This window comes from Dromiciops gliroides, chromosome 3 (assembly GCF_019393635.1).
Source record: "Dromiciops gliroides isolate mDroGli1 chromosome 3, mDroGli1.pri, whole genome shotgun sequence".
NCBI classification, from domain to species: Eukaryota; Metazoa; Chordata; class Mammalia; order Microbiotheria; family Microbiotheriidae; genus Dromiciops; species Dromiciops gliroides.
Window position 1 is genome coordinate 578,594,426 of NC_057863.1, and position 19,763 is coordinate 578,614,188.

Consider the following 19,763-nt stretch of genomic DNA (forward strand, 5'->3'; position numbering starts at 1 on the left):
GCCAAGCTGGCTTTAGTTGGCTATGTTTTCTGTCATAGATACCAATATCCTTTTTTTGCCCCCTTTAGGCACCTAGTTCACTTATACATATTCTCTTTCAGTAAACTATGATGTCACTCATACCTCTCCTGACAAAAAGAACTTCTTACTTCTCTGGTTCATTGCTCCCACAGAGATTAACTGGGAACTTCATTATCTGACAAATCTCAACTCTCTTTGTTGTTCATTTTTCCTTCTGGAGTGTTATCACAAGGATGATATCTTCACATGTGTGTGAATTGTATATGTGTGGGGGCAGAGCTACTCAAAGCCGACAGCATTACTATCTCCTCCAGAGTGACTTGTCCAGTGGCAAGACAAAGGCCAAGGCAACTAGTAATGGCCCTGGATTCTGTGGTGACTTTGGCCTTTCTAAATTAAGGTCTCAGTTTGTCCGAGATCACACATTTCCATGATGCAGGACTGGGTAAGATTTAAGACATAAGATGGCTTAAGTTATCATCTCAAAGATGTCAATCTAGGAGGAGAATATCCTCAGAGTTTCTGGTCAGAACAGGCTCATTCTAAGCCATCAAAACCTGAACAATGAACCACAGAGGCTTAGGTTGTGGCTATTATTGACCATTCATTGAAAACCAGAGTGATTTGGGTTTTAAAGTAGTCAAGTAGCTCCATTAAAAACATAAAGGACTTTTCAAAGCAATAATTCAGGAAAGGAGGAGGAGGGGGAGGACTGGGAAGGGGGAGATGAGGGGGAAGAAGGGGAGGAAGAGGGGGAAGAAGAGGAGGAGGAAGCAAAGGAGGAGAGGAGGAAACATTTTGCAACTTCTCCTTGAATTCTCTTAGGTAAACCCAAGCAATTATTCCTTTGTTTTGAATGGTGCATGAGCAGAAATAATGCTAGTCGCCAGTATTTGATTGCAAGAAATCAATAAAATAATTGTGTTTTATTAAAAAAATTTTAAAATGAATTGTCTTAGGTAAGATGCTAAAGACACAATACAAAATGTTCTCCTAAGAACTGTTATGATGAATGTATGGACTACTTGGATTTGATGGAACTGCCTTATTATCCAAAAGGATTTTTAGGAAACCCTGGATTAATAAGATCAAAATGCCCTCCAACTGAATTCCAAGCTGAACCCAGATGGCTAGCAGATAAGTCCTTATCTACTGATTTCTTTTCCCAGAATAATAAGTCTCTATCTTATTAAAAACATCTGGGCATCCTTGTCTTTGCCAAACCCCTTTCTGGAATTATATAATCTTACCATAGTGTTTCCTTTAAGTCAAACTATCAAACCGATTGGCATTTCATATGTTCTTGTTATGGTTGAAATTGTTAAACTGATTTGTATTTCATTCATTCTTGTCATAGTGTTTGCTTTTAAGTTGATTTGTATCATACTGATGAAACTGATAATACCCTGTTTATATACCTTCACAAAAAAGGTGTCTTTGAGCTCCTTCTTTGGAAGGGGTCTCTGCATTATTCATTCCTGCTTGTTCTTGGGACAAATAAACTGGTACTATGTTTTTCCTGTCTGTGTCTGATCTCATTTTTCCCATAGGAGACATTATGAAAATAATAATTTCTCTGGTCTGTTTTCTGTAGGAGACAGGCATAAAAACAAAATTTGATTACAGTAACTACTTCACTCCATCCCACAAATACAGCCAACATGAAAGGAATAAGTTTAATCTTAGACCACCATAATGGTAGTGAAACACATGTTTGTCACCCATTCTCTTTACAAGCAAACAGACTCACAAGGCTCAACATGGATAGTTTTACTTACAAGTTGTTGAAAAGAGATAGGACTTATATCTGATCTTAAAGAGAGTAACAGGGTCATAGAATCACATATATAGGTTTAGAAGGGACCTTGGTGGTCATCTAGTCAAATCCCTCACTTAAAAAAATGAGGAAACTGAAGCCCCAAAAGATTTGACTAAGATCTAGCTCTTGCCCAAGTGGCAGAGTCAGAATTTGAATTCAGGTCTTTTGATTCCAAATGCAGTTAGTCAATAAGCTTTAAAACACCGTGTGAGACACTGTGTTGTCTTTAGGATACAAAAATAGAAAAAGATAAAGCATAGTCCCTGCTCTCAAGGTGCTCATATTTGAATGATGTAGACAACATGTAAATTATGTATTCAGTATTCTTTCTGCTGTACCACACTGGTTCAATACACCCCAGTGGCCAACTTTGCCCCCAGAATCCTGTGCAGTTTTTACTACTCTTTTTGTTCTTACACAGCATATAGTAATTCTCCTCACTTCCTTCTCCCCCACCCCACCCCAATGCTACCCCAAGGGACTAGATTTCCAACACTGACTTGATGGGGGAGGGGAATAACTCTATGTTTTCCGGATCAAAAATCTTGTGTCATTATTTTTACTGCTTCTTTTTGCATGAAGTCCTCCCAGTCTCAAGTCTCATAGAATAATTCTCCCAGAGGCTCTAGCAACCTTTGTTTTCTTTCTTGTAGTGGATATTGCAAGTGAGTTTCTGTTTCAAATTCCTTGTCTGATCATGATGAATCATTACCATTTATCTTTTCTCTCAGTATACTATGTCATCTGATTGTGTTAGCACTTCCTGCTTGGTTCCAAAAATTTGGAGAGTGAACACTCATTCTTCCCCAATTGTCCCTACATTCTCTTTCTGGAATGAGTTATTCAAATTACCCAGGGCTGCTTCCTGCAACATTGAAAAGAGAAGGGAGCAAGGCACTGACTTCTTTTGGGGCTTGCACATTGGGGAATATCCATTCTATAGACATAAGATAATTCATAAGATATCAGCCTTAGTGTTGTAGCTATATCATATGAGGAAAGGCTAAAGGACTTGGAGTTGCTTAGCTTAGGGAAGGTAAGGTTGCATAGGGTCAGGGAATAATAGCTGTCTTCAAATATTTAAAGTCCTGTCATATGGAAGTTGGGGACTTATTCTGTTTGATCCCACCCAGATGGAAGAACCAGGAGCAGTGGGTAGGTGGATATTACAAAGAGGTTAAGTCAATTTAAGTTTAATGTCAGGAAAAACTTCCTAACAATTAGAACTGCCCAAAAATATAATGCACCATCTCAGGAAGTAACAGTTTCCCCTCATTTGAAGTCTTTTAAGCAGGTTGATTGAACGCTTCGTGGGTATGCTATAGTAGGGATTCTTTTCAGGTTTGGGTTGGATTAGCTGAATGTTAAAATCCCTTCCAATTCTGAAATTTGGTGATTCTGTAATTAAAGAATATTTGCACTTTAGCATTTATCTAATTATTGAATTAAATGCTCTATTCTATGTTATGGAATTTCAGGCACCATCATTGAGGGTTAGAAGCAGGTAGGAGGTGCAGTGGATAGACCATTGGGCCTAGAGTCTTGAAAACCTGAGTTCAAATCCTACTTCAGACACCTACTAGATGTATGATCCTGGTGAAGTCATTTAACCTCTGTCTGCCTCATTTTCCTCAATTATAAAATTGGGATAATAATAGCATCTTTTCAACACTAATGCATTGTTGGTGGAGCTGTGAACTGATCCAACCATTCTGGAGAGCAGTTTGGATCTATGCTCAAAGGGCTATAAAGCTGTGCATACCGTTTGACCCAGCAATACCACTTTTGGGTCTTTTTCCCAAAGAGATTATGGAAAAGGGAAAAGGACCCACATGTACAAAAATATTTATAGCTACTCTTTTTGTGGTGACAAGGGATTAGAAATTGAAGGTTTGCCCATCAGCTGGGGAATGGCTGAACAAGTTGTGGTATATGAATGTAATGGAATACTATTGTGTTGTAAGAAACAATGAGCAGGAAGATTTCAGAGAAACCTGGAAGACTTGCATAAATTGATGATGAGTGAGATGAGCAGAACCAGGAGAACATTGTACACAGTATCAACAACATTATGTGTGGATCAATTGTGATAGACTTGATTCTTCTCAGCAATACAGTGGTCCAAGATAGTTCCAAAGGGCTCATGTTGGAAAATGTTCTCCAAATCCAGAAAAAAAAGAACTGTGGAATTTAGATGCAGTTTGAGCCATACTATTTCTATTGTTTTTGTTGTTGTTGTTTTTTCTTTTTTGAGGTTTTCTCTTTTTGCTCTGATTCTTCTCTCATAACATGACTAATACGGAAATATGTTTAATGTGATTGCACATATATAACCTATATTAGATTACTTGCTGTCTTGGGGAGGGAGAAAAATTTGAAACTAGAAATCTTATAAAAACAAATGTTGAAAATTATCTCTAAATGTAACTGAAAACAATAAAATATTTATATGGAAAAAATAATAGCATCTTTTCACACAGTTGTGAGGATCAGATAAGATAATATTTGGAAAGTGTTTAATATACTTCTTGGCACATAGTAGGTGCTTAATAAATTCTTGTTTTTTTCCATCAATGAGAAGGCAGCAGAGATGATTTTGGGGGGCAGGTACATATTTCTAGTGCTCCAAAAATCATACTATACTGGTGACTACCTGCATTTTAATGTAGCCTAACTTCCAAGTAGAATGGATAAAATGTTACATAAATTAGAAAGCATACTGACCTTGATTTTTGGAATTTAAAATTAGTAGGAGAACAAAATAAAGTCCAAAAGGAGTGCGGAAAATGAATTGTTTGTTCTTCATTATGCCATTAGTGAAGGTATTTGTAGTGTAGTAATGGCAACAATAATTGCTAAGAGGCTCAGTGAAGATATGATGCTATCCCTTCCCCTTTATTTATTGATGTTTCAGTAAGTGACCTTTTCATTTGTACATGGACATAGAAGAGAGAAAATCCATTAATAGTTCAGGTATCAAGTACAGTAATGGTGTTTTCATCCCTGGTGGATATACTGGAGCCACTGTCTGTCCATTAATACTTAGTTCTAGGACTGTGTTTCAGTAATTCCACCAAATAGAGCACACACACACACACACACACACACACACACACACACACACACACATTTGTGGCTTTATTCAGACTCTGCTAACTTTGAGTAACTTAAAAGTGTATTTGCATATGATGACCTCTGTATTTCTATATCTCAAACCCCAAGCACTACTTTTTTTAAATTAATAAAGTATTTTATTTTTTTTCCCGTTACATGTGAAGATAGTTCTCAACTTTTGTTTATACAAGCTTTCCAATTTCAGATTTTTCTCCCTCCCTCCCCTTCCTCCCCCCTCCCCTAGACAGCAGGTAATCTGATATAGGTTATATATATATATATATATATATATATATATATATATATATATATATATATATATATATATATATATATATATATATATACACACACACACACATAATAACATTAAACATATTTCTACATTAGTCATGTTATAAGAGAAAAATCAGAGCAATGACGAAAAACCTCAAAATAGAAAAACATCAGCACCAAAAACAAAAGAAATAGTATGGTTCATTCAGCACCTATACTCCACAGTTCTTTTTTTCCCCCTGGATTTGGAGATCCTCTTCTATCATGAGTTCCCTGGAACTCTTCTGTACCATTGCATTGGTGAGAAGAATATAGTCCATCACAGTAGATCAACACTCGATGATACTATGTACATTGTTCTTCTGGTTCTGCTCATCTCACTCATCATCAGCCCATGCAAGACCCTCGAGGTTTATCTGAACTCCTCCTGCTCATCATTTCTTACAACACAATAGTATTCCATTATATTCATATACCACAACTTGTCCAGCCATTCCCCAATTGATGGGCATCCCCTCAACTTCCAATTACAAGCACTACTTTTGACACCATATTGTGCTATTTTGAAAGGATAAAAATTCTCTAGCTAGTGTATTGCCATCATGCAATTGCTATACATTTTTTTTATGTAGACACCTCTTTTCCTTTTTTTATCAAATGTTTTTGCAATTCTGCAAGAAGGTAAAAATAATTTTAAAAGAGAGAAAAGTAATAATAGCACCTCAAGCAATGATATTAATAATAGGATTATATGATTTGGGGAAGGACCTTAGGGATCACCTTATTGCAACTGTTTCTTTTTATAGACAAGAAAAATGAGACCCTGAAAAGTGAAATGAATCATCTAAGGTCACACAGGTTACAGAGTCATGATTCATTGACTCAAAAATCAGAACTTTTCAAAATTGTTATGCCATCCTGCTTTCATTGACATTTCTACCCTGTTTTAAGTTTACAAAGCAATTTGTATACAATATCTAATTCGATTCTCACAAAAATCTGGTGAAATAAAGCAAAGTAGTCCCATTTTTACAGATGAGGACACTGAGGCAAAGAGAGCTGAAGGGATTTTCTTAAGGTCATATAGCAAGTGAGTTGTAGAGCTGAGACTTGAACTAAGGTTCTCTGACTTTAAATTCCATGTTCTTCCTATCACATTGTCCCTCTAGACTCATCAACACTATGACGATTTCCCAAGAATAACTTCTAATTTCCTCCTTGCCCTTGTATTTTCATGATTTGTTTCCATTTCCATCAGTTTTGGTACTTGTGTACAGTCCAATGCTTTGATACCTTCTTGCTATATTTTCTTTCCCTTCTACTTCTCTGGCTGCTCCCGAAGAAAGTGCTTAAAGTGTTCCTGCAGTGGAACAATCTTCACTCACTCTGCACCTATAATATAGATAATATTATGCAGAGTTTTTCAAGATGAAAATGGGAGCAGCATTGTAGAGAGTTATAGATGTGGGTTTGCATAATTCCCATAGCCCCACAATGACTTGGGGTGCACTGTGGGGTTTCTACCTTTGCATCTCCTCTTTCACAAATTAAATTCTTGCTTATCTGCATTGCCCCCCTTTTATTCTCTTCCTCTTCTTTTTCTACTCAATCTTACTTGTCTGTTTTCTAAAAACCATTCCACTGCCTGCTTACCATTAATTAGAATGATTGCGAAGTCAGGCTTATTTTCCCCTCATTCTTATTAAATTTCAGTCCTCTCATGAGATTCTAAATTTAGCACCTGAGTAAGCAAAGCTGTTGCCATTACAGTTTATGAAAATATGTAATGATGTAATTATAAAACATTCACTCATTGGAATATCCTCCCCAACCCCAATCGCACTCCCATTTCAGAGGAAGAATTTCTATAACTTGTTTACTTAATTTAAAGGAATAACATTTAATGGTCTCACTAGCATTAAAACATCAGAATATAATAGGTCCTAACAGCAGCTTCTGATGCTTCTTTTCCTTCATAAACTTGGCATCAAAAATATTATAGCTCTGGCTTCTAAGTGATCTTTAAAAACTGAAATAATTTCCTTTGACATTTTCCCTTGGCATAATCTGACATCTTAAGTTAGACAAGCATAAACATCAGTGGGTTTTAAATTTCATTACCTTTTAGGTTGATTATCTCAGCTTAAACAAACACATAAATAAATAAAAGCTAATGCAATATACCAGTACCTCTGTATGTGTCCTTCTTAATAACATTTGATCCCAAATATTTTACACAAATTAATCAGAAAGTCTCAAAACTCAGACATAGGGAATTGAATTGGGCAGAAATGTCCTAATTAGTAGTCAGGTTACCCTTTCATAGGACAGAAAGGGTCCAGGTAGACTTTGAGGAATTTTTTATATCTCTGAATATGACTCCACCCAGATGTTATAGGAACTTCATTTAACGACACTGCCTCATGGGTTGTTACCATCTCCCCTTACAAACTCAAAATTTTCCAAGGTCAAAGAAGGATATGTTTATTTTCAGGTCAAATAAAACAAATAGAATTAGTATCAGAACTTGTGGAAAATATTGGCACTCACCTATCAGCATGCTTTCCCTCAGAGATCTTTCTAGCTTTAGACACATTTATTTGTCCACTAAGTAGCACTCTCAGGTTTGTGGTACCTTCTGCAGATCTCTTTAGTTCCCAGCAGGTGGCGCCAGTCATCAGTCCTCGCTAGTTCTCTACTTTTCCCAACAACTTCTGTCACTCATCCGTAAACTTAACCTCTTAGAATCCTTAGTTTCCTACCAATTTCAGGTTAAGCATCTTTGACATTAGAACATTTCTGATTCAGAAAGGATCAGAGTGCGATAAGCACCCCCCCCATAACATTGTAATTGTGAATATATTTGAATATAATTAATATACTTATTATATATGTATATCTTGTCTTCACTAACAGAATGTAAGCTGCTTGAGGGCAGGGACTGTTTTATTTTTGGTTTTGTCTTCCTAGTGTCTAGCATAATGCCTGGCACAGAGTACCCAATAAATGTTTGTTGAGTGATTGATGGTTGCCGTTCTCAAACTTTCTAGCTCCTCTGCATCTCTCTCTATATATTATTCTTCACAACTCCAGTAGATGGTATTGCTAATAGGGACCCTATTTTTCTTTTCTTCTTTTTTTCTTCTTTTTTCCTCCCAGAGTATAAGACTTCTGAGTTGCCCTTTCTGGTCTTACTATATCTAAACAAAGTATTTTGGAATTTTCCTGTCATGACAGTGTTATAGTTCAAAGGCCTATCCAAATCAGGGTGCTTCCACTCTGGGGTCTCTCCTTTGTGCTATGGTTCTTATTGACTTCATGTCTCATAAAAGTTCTCCCAGAGATCAGGAATATAAAGCTACCTCTCTCATCTTCCAAAGAGTCTCCATTATTGACAATGGTTTGGATCAGGTGAATCCACCATATAAATTATCTTTTCATCAGATTCTGCCCAGTGTGTATCATGCCCTGACCTCTATCCTCAGATTGGGCTTGGATGGTGGGCTGGGATATACTTTTCTTTTTTTTTCTTTGTTTGTTTGGTGGTTTTTTTTGGCGGGGCAATGGAGGTTAAGTGACTTGCCCAGGGTCACACAGCTAGTAAGTGTCAAGTGTCTGAGGCCGGATTTGAACTCAGGTACTCCTGCCTCCAGGGCCAGTGCCTTATCCACTGTGCCACCTAGCCACCCCTGGGATATACTTTTCAATAAGATTTACTTTCCTCTGTGAGTGGGTTTCAAGAGAGGGCTGATAGCATCTTTTTGGATGTAACGATGGTTTCCAGGGGTATTGTATTTGAATGAGACCCTAGTTGCACATTTCTGACAGGGTACAGGCTAGAAGCATAGAACAAAAACCATTACTGCAATTTACTGGAGGGTGTGCTTGGCCATTATCTTGAGCCCCATGTCCAATGTGTGACTCTAGAAGCAGCTGTGGCACAGGTACCCCAGCTCCTCCTAGGGAACTCATGCTAACTGTAGCCCAAAGGAAGAACCATTGGGAGAGGAAGGGAATGGGCAAGGAAGAGTAAGCCTGTTCAGGAGGAAGTGAAAAGCACAAACTGAGGAAAAGACTTCTTGTGTATGAATGGTGAAACATCATAAATTTATAGTCTTAGAAGGAACTTTTTAAAAACAGATTCTGTGATTTAATCTGTATAGAGATCTCCTGGAGAGGAATTCCTCTATCAATGAAGGTCTGTCGTTGTTCTTCAACTTCTAGTCTTAGCAAATTGCCTGGGCTACTGGGCCATTAAGTGACATATCCAGGATCACACTGCCAGTGTGTATCAGAGGAGGCCAACTCAGTATTGACTAAGCCCTGTTTCCTTTTTATAGAAGAAGTTTATTAAAAAATGCCTTCATATCTTTATTCCAAACTAGACTTGGCTGTAGTGAGACCAATGCAACCAAGATTAGAAGGAAAGCAGAAAGCTGGGAAACAATTTTTATAGTCAGTGTTTCTAATGAAGCCTCATATCTAAAATATATAGAGAATGGAATTAGGTTGATAAGAATACAAGTCATTCCTCAATTGAGAAATGTTCAAAGTATATGAACTCATGATGGAAAATGCTCTATGCATCTAGAAAAAGAACTGTGGAATCTGAATGTAGATCAAAATATACTATTTTCACATTTTTATTTCTTGAGGTCTTTCCATTTTTTTCTGATTCTCCTTTCACAACATGACTAATGTGGAAATATGTTCAACATGATTGTAAATATATAACCTATGTCAGATTGTTTGCTATCTTGGGGGAAAGGTGAGGGAGGGAGGAAGAAAAATTTGGAACTCAAAATCTTATAAACATGAACGTTGAAAACTATCTTTATATGTAACTGGAAAATGCTATTAAGATGGAAAAAGAAAGGATCTTCCTAACTTGTTTCTTAGTGGAAAAAAACACATATCTTTTGAGGCAACATTGTCATAATGACAAGAACACAGGATGTAGTCAGACGATCTGAGTTCAAATTGTATCTCTGCTACTTGCTACCCACCACTAATTGAGGTGACACTCCTCCCTCTGCCTCTATTTCTTCTTCTATAAAATGAGAAGGCTGGACTATAAGACCTATTAGGCTCCTTTTGATTCTTGATCCTGTGATCTAAATGATTAGAAAATGTCAGATCCCAATCAGCTGGCAGTTAGCTACAGTTCATAGGTCACTATTCAGAAAATGGCACTACTTGACTCACTGAATATGTGCAGTCCATAATTCAGAGACATCAATGATGATACAGTGGGATTCTGTGAGCACATAGGCATATTAAAAAAAATCTCTGGAACCATTTTATCTGATGTTCATTCAAGTGCCTGTGCAAGCACCTTAGACAAATTAGCATTTGTTAATCAGGGAGAAAAGATCATTCAGAAACTCAATGAAATGAAAGCTCCTCTACTTCTAATCTCCCCTGTGGTGCACTTAAATCATATTTCATTGTGACAGATGTGTCTCATTCCAAGTTCTTATTTGTATAGCATGCAGACATATTGTAATTACAGGTCATTATTCTTAAAAGCATTAGCCATTGTAACATTGAAGTTCTAAATTTCTCATAAAACTTGTCTACATTTTTTTTAAAAGGTGAAATTTGCTCCCTTTAGCTTCCATGTCTCTGATTACGTTTCTGTCTCAAGCTCTTTGTTTGGCTGTTAGACTTCCAAGGGAAGGGAAATACTGCAGGGCTCAGATGAATCTATTGTTCTAGCTCTGTAAATCTGCTGACATCCTTTCCCAGGAAGATAATTGAATCTTCTCTGTCTGATGAAAGGTCCCTGAAATATCAGGCAACAGATTTTCTGTGGGGTATAGAAACACGACTATTAAAGAGGTGAATTACAAAGTCAAAGGAAACTTTTCAGAATCATTTGAGTTTGGTTGCTCCTATTCTTATAAATAATTTTAAGAAGTATTCCGTAAATACAGAAAACATGAGAAATGGAACATTATTGTAAGGGAACAAATAATGGGATGGAAAATCAATATGATAGGAATATGTCTTGGATGCTGTTCAAGGGCATTTCCTAGGAAAAGTACTCAAATGGCTTCATTGTAACATTGTTTCAACCATAACATCCTACGATATAAACCTTGAGGATGGCGTTTTAGCATGTTTCTAATATACTATGATAAGAATTAAAGTATCAGTTACATATATTTTAATGGGAGAATCTCTGTGTCTATGTAAATGTGAGCACCTAAAAGCATCCCAAAATGTTTCAAACCTGAACATCTTCTTAGCACAAGGAAATAACCATGGAGAAATGAACTATAGGAAGAGACAAGAAATCAGTCTATCAATTAACAAACACTTAATACTTACAATTTGTTAGTTAATGGCTAAGTGATGGAAATATGAAGAAAAATTTAAAAAATAACAATCCTTGGCTTCAAGGAGTTTACATTCTAATGGGAAGGGGCCAGGTTGTGAAAAGCTTTAAATGCCAAACATAGGAGTATATATTAGATCCTGGAGGTAATAGAATAGGAGTCATTGGAATTTACTGAGAAGGTAAGTAATGTGGTCAGATTTACACTTTAGGAAAATCATTTTGGCAGCTATGTGGAGGATGGATGGGGGGGGGGAAGACTTGAGCCAATGGAGGAGATCACTAGGAGGCTGTTGTGATAATCCAGGCTAGAAGTGATGAAAGCTTGAACTAGGGAGCTGGATATGTAAGTAGAGAGAAGGGGACATTTATAAGAGATGGTGTGAAGGCAGATACAAGATTTGGCAACTGATCAGCTATCTAGGGTGAATAAAAGTGAGGCCTCGAGAATGATGCCAGTGTTGGGAACCTTAGTGTCTGACTGAAAAGATAATACCCTTGATGGTACCCCTCAATGGATGGGTAGATTTAATGCAAAATCTGAGTTGTGCTTTGGACATGAATTACGTACAGCAATCCAGTTAGAAATATCCAAATATCCTGGAAAATATGTACATATACATGTGTGTATATATGCGTATATATACACACACATAAAGACATATGTATATAGGTATTATGCACCTATATACATGTATACCTAGTAATCATAGAGATGATAATTAAACCCAAGGGAACTAAAATCACCAAGTGGTATAGCATACAGAGAAACAGCTAGAGTCCTGGAGGATATTCATGGTTACACATGACATAGATGAAATCCAAGTAAAGGAAAATTGAGGAGTGATCAGATTTGAAGGAAGAAAACAGGGTGGGAGAGAGAGAGAGAGTCCTGAAAACCCAGAGAAGAGAGAGTATCCAGTAGGAGAGGGTGGTCCACATTATGACATGCTATAGAGAGATCAAGCAGGATAACTACTGAGAAATAACTACTTTTCTACATTGAATATTAAATGGCAGTTAATACCCCATAGAGTCTGAGATTCTATGGTTCTTTTTTATTTAAACTTACATAGAAACAACAGGGAAATTAATAGGAATTTTTTACCCACTTGTCATGCATTTGCTTCTGTGTTGTTTGGTAATGGTTCCCTGATTGCTTCATTTAGCTAAGCCTTGCCTCCCAGTCTAACTCATAAGCTTCCTGAACACAGAGGTCATGTGCTCTTGTAGCAGCATCCAGCACAATGTTGGGCAGTAAGAGACATTCCAAAATGCTTTTTGAATGAAATTATTATTTTCAGAATTTATTTTTAGTTGTTTTGATGAGACTGTGCCTGTACCTAAATGATGAAAAATATTGGAGTGAAAAGAAAAGCTTCAGACTTCAATAAACATGAGTTAACTGCTTATTCTCTGCAGAGTACTATGCTAGGCACTGGAAGAGTGATGCATTTAAATAAGATATTCTCAATGTATGTGCTCATGAAACTCATAATCTGGCAGGAGTATATGACATATACACAGAAAAAATATACAAAAAAATATATGCACTTACTAGTTGTGTGACCCTGGGCAAATCACTTAACCCCAATTGTCTCACCAAAAAAAAAATCAGTTAAAAAGATAAATGCTAAGGGGGGGGGGGCTGCTAGGTGGCTCAGTGAATAAAGCACGGGCCCTGGATTCAGGAGGACCTGAGTTCAAATCCAACCTCAGACACCTGACACTAGCTGTGTGACCTTGGGCAAGTCATTTAACCCTCATTGCCCTGCAAAAAACCAAAACCAAAAAGATATATACTAAGTGCCAATGAGAAGAGCAATTCTACTGGAAAGTGGTTTGAGAAAGAAGTACCATTACTGTGGAGTTGCAGAGTTGGAATGAACCTCAGAAATCATCTAGCTCTAGTCCAGTTTATGCCATTACTAACCAACAGGATCAGCAAAAGATTCATAATGGAGAGAATATGATCTGGGCTTTAAAATGTGGATAACATTTCAACAGGCAGAAATAGGGGTTAGTATTCCAGAGGTTGACAGACCGAGTCATGTGCAGGGGACAGTTTACTGTGGGTTGAAGAAAGAAATCAAGCATTTATAAAGCATTTACTATGTGCCAGGCAGGAACTGGGCAAAGCACTGGTAACAGAAATACAAGCAAAAGGAAAGAATCCTTGCCCTCAGAGAGTTTACATTCTAATAAAGGAACACACAAAAGGCAGTTGAAAAGTAGGGGTGGGGATAAAGGTACCTGGCACAACTGCATGAATTTTTAATCCAGAAGCTATGAATAGCATAGGGCCAGGAGGAGAATGGAGGAAAGGACTGAGGGTTTACATGAAATGGAGGCTTCAAAAGGAACTCACTAATGGGAGAAAGGGTGGGCTTTACAGAATTTTATTATAGATTGAGAAGGCTGTTGAGATGATTGGAAGTTCCTGGGAAAGAATGTCCCAGCTACTGAAGAAAATACAGAATAAGACAAGGACAGTGGTATAGTTTTGAGAACTGGCCATGGTGGGGAAGGGACAAGGGACCGGTGAGGATGAAAAAGTGGCTCGATACCAGATTATGGAAATCTATGAATGCCACATATCTGAACTTGATTTGAAAGACATTAAAGATTAATTAACGGGTTTAAAAGACTAGGATGATATGATCACATTTGTAAATGATGATGGCACCTGAGCAAAAGTTAATTGGAGGAGAGAGTTGTTTTTGGCTGTCTGAAATATAAGGCTCACCTAATCAATTTGGAGCAAGAAGAAGATAAAACTGAACCCATGAAGTCCAAACCTGAACTCAACATCTTTGCCCCAAATTGACTTCTCCTCCAAACTTACCCCTTTTCTTCTTAGGCTATCATCATGTTCCTAGCTTAGCACAGTGCCTGGTATGTGGCAAGAACTTAATAAATATTGATTGAGGGGCAGCTAGCTGGTGCCCTGGAGCACCGGCCCTGGAGTCAGGAGTACCTGAGTTTAAATGCGGCCTCAGACACTTAACCCTTACTAGCTGTGTGACCCTGGGCAAGCCATTTAAACCCAATTGCCGCACTTAAAAAAGATATCGATTGATTGATTGTTGTTCACATTTGTGTTCTCAGAGTACTCCTTGACTCTTCCCTCTACTTCATTCCTATATCCAGATACTTTCCAAAACTATCAGGTCTAATTCCACAATGGATTTCCTACCCAAACTCTTTTCTCCATGTGTCTGTCATCCTAATCCAAGTCCTTATTACAACTCACCTGTAATAGCCTTTTACCTGTTCTCCCTAATTCTACTATCTCCCTTTTCCTGTCTATTATCCACATAATTGCCAAAATAATGTTTCCAAGGCATAAGTCAAACAATATCCTCTTGTTCAAAAACCTTTAGTGATGGGGCAGCTAGGTGGCGCAGTGGATAGAGCACCAGCCCTGGAGTCAGGAGTACCTGAGTTCAAATCTGGCCTCAGACACTTAACACTTACTAGCTGTGTGACCTTGGGCAAGTCACTTAACCCCAATTGCCTCACTAAAAAAAACACACACACACACAAAAAACCCCAAACCCTTTAGTGACTGTGAGTTACTTTTCAGGTACTATACAATTTTGTCAGGCAGGCCCTTTAAGGACCTTCACTATTTGATTCCAACTTACTTTTCCAATCTTATTCATATGGGTTCTATATTATAGCTGGACTGTTGACTATTCTATGACATCTATGTATTGTGCTCAGTTCTGGATACCACATTTGGGGAAGAATGTTGACAAACTAGAGGGCATCCAGAGGATGGTTTGGGGGCTGGAGACAAAGCTATATGAGGCTTGGTAAAGAAACTGAGGGTATTTAGCCTGAATAATTGGAGACTTAAGGATGGCATGTTAGCTATCTTTAATTATCTGAAGAACTATTATGTAAAAGAGGGATTAGACTTGTTCTGATTGAATACAGAGGGCAACACTAGGATTAGTGGAGGAAAATAACAGAAAACAAAATTTAGGTTTAATGCAAAAAGAAAAACTTCTAACAATTATAATGAACTCCAGCTCTGGGTGTGGTGGGTTCCCCTTACTGAAGTCTTTCACTTAGAGCCGAAGTTCTTAATTTTTTTTTCTGTCATGGACTCCTTTGGCAATCTGGTGAGACCTATAGGACCCCTCAGAATTGCACATTTAAATGTGTAAAATAAGATGCAAAGGATTACGAGGGAAACCAATTATATTAAAATATAGTTAACAATTTTTCTTTGAAAATAGGTCCTTGAAAAAAAATAAAAAAATAAGTTCATGGATCCCAGCTTAAGAACCTTTGATGGAGGCTGGATAATCACTTATCAGGATATTATAGTGGGAATTCTTATAAAGGTTTGGGTTGGACAAGGTGTTATTTGATGCTCTTCCAGTTCAGTTGAAGATGTTGATACAGAAACAATCTCTGTGTTAATCAGTTGCTAAAGTCTATGAATTTACTCCTATAGGTGCCAGATGATTGATCCCCTGAAACATAGAGAAGTCAATAGAATGGCACATTTCTCGTAACTGTTGACTTATTTGATTTTTTCCTAATGTTTTCATGGTGTTTTAAATACAGCCAATTAATATAGATTTCAGTAATATTTTGTTTAACATAGATTTTCATTTATTTCTTTAGCATCCAAATTTTTAAAATTCAGAATTGAACAGGAAAAGAATAGCATTGCCTTCAGGAAAAGATGCAATACTTCTCCTTGAAAGACCCATATTTTAAAAGTTATTATTGTGTTGATGCTAGTCAGAGTTCCACAATTTCTGAAAAATTTAAGATGTATGTTATGCAATGAACAATGAAGATGTGAATGGTGGGTATGAAAGGGTAGCAGCATATCACCATTTAAAAATTGGAGAGGAAAAGCAGCATAAATGATGACATCAGAAAAATCATGTATCACTGCAAAAGAAGGTGGGCTAGTGATGTAGCAAAAATAAGAGATAACAGATAGATGGCTTCATGACATGCTATGTCAAGAGCTCTAGGCAAAGGCTTTCAGTATGTTGAATGAAACCCCTATTGGAGATTTATGGGAAGATATGGGCAAAACACATAGGAGAAGAAATATATGGATGGATTGTGATTGACATTGTTGGAGAGAGTATCCAAAATGATGATCTCATCACAGATCCATCCACAATTTCTTTAATATTTAGACTTCTTTATTTAAAAGAGTTGTGGGAATAAAGTGGACATAAAAATGAGGCTATTTCAAATTGATCAATAGGTAATTAGTATTTCCTTCCCCATCTTTTTCCTTTCCTTTCTTTCTTTCTTTCTTTCTTCCTTCCTTCCTTTCTTTCTTTCTTTCTTTCTTTCTTTCTTTCTTTCTTTCTTTCTTTCTTTCTTTCTTTCTTTCTTTCTTTCTTTCTTCCTTTCTTCCTTCCTTCCTTCCTTCCTTCCTTCCTTCCTTCCTTCCTTCCTTCCTTCCTTCCTTCCTTCCTTCCTTCCTTCCTTCCTTTCTTTCTTTCTTTCTTTCTTTCTTTCTTTCTTTCTTTCTTTCTTTCTTTCTTTTTCTTTCTTTCTTTTCTTTCTTTCCTTCCTTCCTTTCTTTCTTTCTTTCTTTCTTTCTTTCTTTCTTTCTTTCTTTCTTTCTTTCTTTCTTTCTTTCTTTCTTTCTTTCTTTCTTTCTTTCTTTCTTTTTGCTATCCTACACTCCAATTATCTTAAGAAGAACCTAAAATTTTACTGAGGTGATAAATGGGATAATTAATCACATTAGTTTGGTTTGGAATATAGGAAATTAATGATTGGAAGTTTAAAAATTATTTTACTAGGGGCAGCTAGGTGGCACAGTGGATAGAACACCGGCCCTGGAATCAGGAGTAGGACCTGAGTTCAAATCTGGCCTCAGACATTTAACACTTACTAGCTGTGTGACTCTGGGCAAGTCACTTAACCCCAATTGCCTCACTTAAAAAAAATTATTTTACTAGAAAAATGAAGTAAATTTTCCCTTCAAACAATGCCCCCTGCCCACCCTCCCATCCTTCCCTCCACTGTAATAGGTTGTTTGTGTCTCTTCATGTGAGATAATTTACCCCATTCTATCTTTCCCTTCTTTCTGCTCCCAGTGTAATCCTCTTTCTTATCCTTTAATTTTTTTTATACTGTCCCCTCAAAGTTGCCTTATTATTTGTACTCTTTGTCTATGTATATTCCTTCTAACAGCACTAATAGTGCTACAGGTCTTAAGAATTACAAGAACCATCTTCCTGTGTACGGACATAAACAGTTTAGTCTTAGTGAATCCCTTATGTTTTCTTTTTCCTTTTAACGTTTTTCTGCTTCTCTTGAAATTGAAAATCAATTTTTTTGTTTTTGTCCATTAATAAGACTTGAAAGCCTTCTATTTCATTGAATGACCCCCCCCCCCAAAGGATTATGCTCCATTTTGCTGGGTAGGAGATTATTTACTGTAGTCCTAGCACCTTTGTTTTCTGGAATATCATATTCTATACCCTCTGATCCTTTAATGTTGAAGCTGCTAAATCCTGTGTAATACTGATTGTGGTTCCCTGATATTTGAATTGTTTCTTTCTGGCTGCCTGCACTATTTTCTCCTTGACTGAGGAGTTTTGGAATTGGCTATAATGTTCCTGGGAGTTTTGATTTTGGCATCCATTTCAGGAGGTCATTTAATAGATTTTTTCAATGTCTATTTTACCTTCTGGTTTTAGGATATAAGGACAGTTTTCTTTGATAATTTCTTGAAGTAGGATGTCCAGATCCTTTTTCTGATCAGGGATTTCAGGAAGTCCAAAAAAATCTTAAATTACCTCTCCTGGATCTATTTTCCAGATCAGTTGTTTTTCAAATGAAATATTTCATATTTTCTTCTATTTTTCTCATTCTTTTGATTTTGTTTGATTGATTCTTGTTGTCTCGTGGAGTCATTAGCTTCCACTTGTTCAATTCTAATTTTTAAAGAGTATTTTCTTTAGTTAGCTTTTTCATATACTTTTCCATTTGGCCAATTCTACTTTTTAGGGAGTTATTTTATTCAGTAAATTTTTGTACATCTTTCCCCATGTTTTTTGTGCTTCCTTTATCAAGCTGTTGACTTTTTTCATGATTCTCTTGCATCATTTCTTTTCCCAATTTTTATTTGATTTTTAAATTCTTTTTTTGAGCCCTTTCAGTTCTTTTTGGGCTTGAGACCAATTCATATATATTTTTTGAGGCTTTGCATGTACATATTTTGACATTGTTGTCATCTTCTGAACTTATGTCTTGAACTTCCCTGTCACCATTATAACTTTCTATGGTCAGGTTCTTGTTTGTTTGTTTGTTTGCTATCCTTTCCAGCCAATTTCATTACTTTTAAAGTTGAGTTCTACTCCTGGGGTGTAAGTTCTACCCCCTGGGCGGGGGGGAACTGTCCTAAGTTACTTGTCCTAGGGACTATAGGCCCTGACTGCCTGGTACTATAATGGCATTGCCCCCTGACTTGCAGGGACTCTCATGCTGTCCTGGGGCTTTGTAGGTTTGGCAACTCACATGATGGTGTGCTGAGGCAGGGGTATGAGTATGGGTGCTGCACATTGTTTCAAGGGTCTGGTGGCTTATCTGGTATTGAGCTGAAGATGGGGAGGTTGGTACTATATTGGGGCTGTGTAGGGGGTTTGCTACTCTACCACAGTGGGCGGTGGGGCTTTGGTCACTGACCTGTGTGGGGGCTTAGGGCCTTCTGCTGGCTTACTGAAGCTGGGCCTTCTGCTGGCTTGCTGGGATGTGCCTACTCTGGACTACACTTACTTCTTACTGGAGTGACAGACCTTTCCTGCTGACCTTTCAAGTTGTCTTGGTCTAGAAGATTGATTCACCCTATTTTTGTGTTAGTTCTTCTGTTTCAGAATTCATTTTGAGGCCCTATTTTATAGGTGTTTGGAGATGAATATGGGAAAATTCAGGCAATTTCCTCTATCTTGGCTCCCAGAAGTCCCTAAGCCTGAATATCACCTCTTTCAAGGTGATTTTTCTGATGCCTTACAGATGCTAGTGCTCCTCCTCCTTAAATTGTCTTGCTTTTACTTTGTATATATTTTGTAAATATTTATATGTATACTTGTTATCTCCTTTTAAAAAATGTAAGCTCCTCAAGGGGAGGAACTATCCTACTTTTGCCTCTGTATACCCAGCAACTAGCCCAGGGGAAACATATATAGGGGAAAC

The 19,763-nt window shown here is 37.2% G+C and overlaps 1 protein-coding gene across 1 annotated transcript in view; it reads right to left on the bottom strand.

Moving 5' to 3' along the window:
- The window catches only part of LOC122747980 (regulatory factor X associated protein), a 96,585-nt gene that overhangs the window by 49,678 nt on the left and 27,144 nt on the right, over nt 1-19,763 (bottom strand). The window contains 1 exon segment of the mRNA XM_043993732.1: nt 18,256-18,325. Coding sequence (XP_043849667.1) covers nt 18,256-18,325 — 70 coding nt within the window.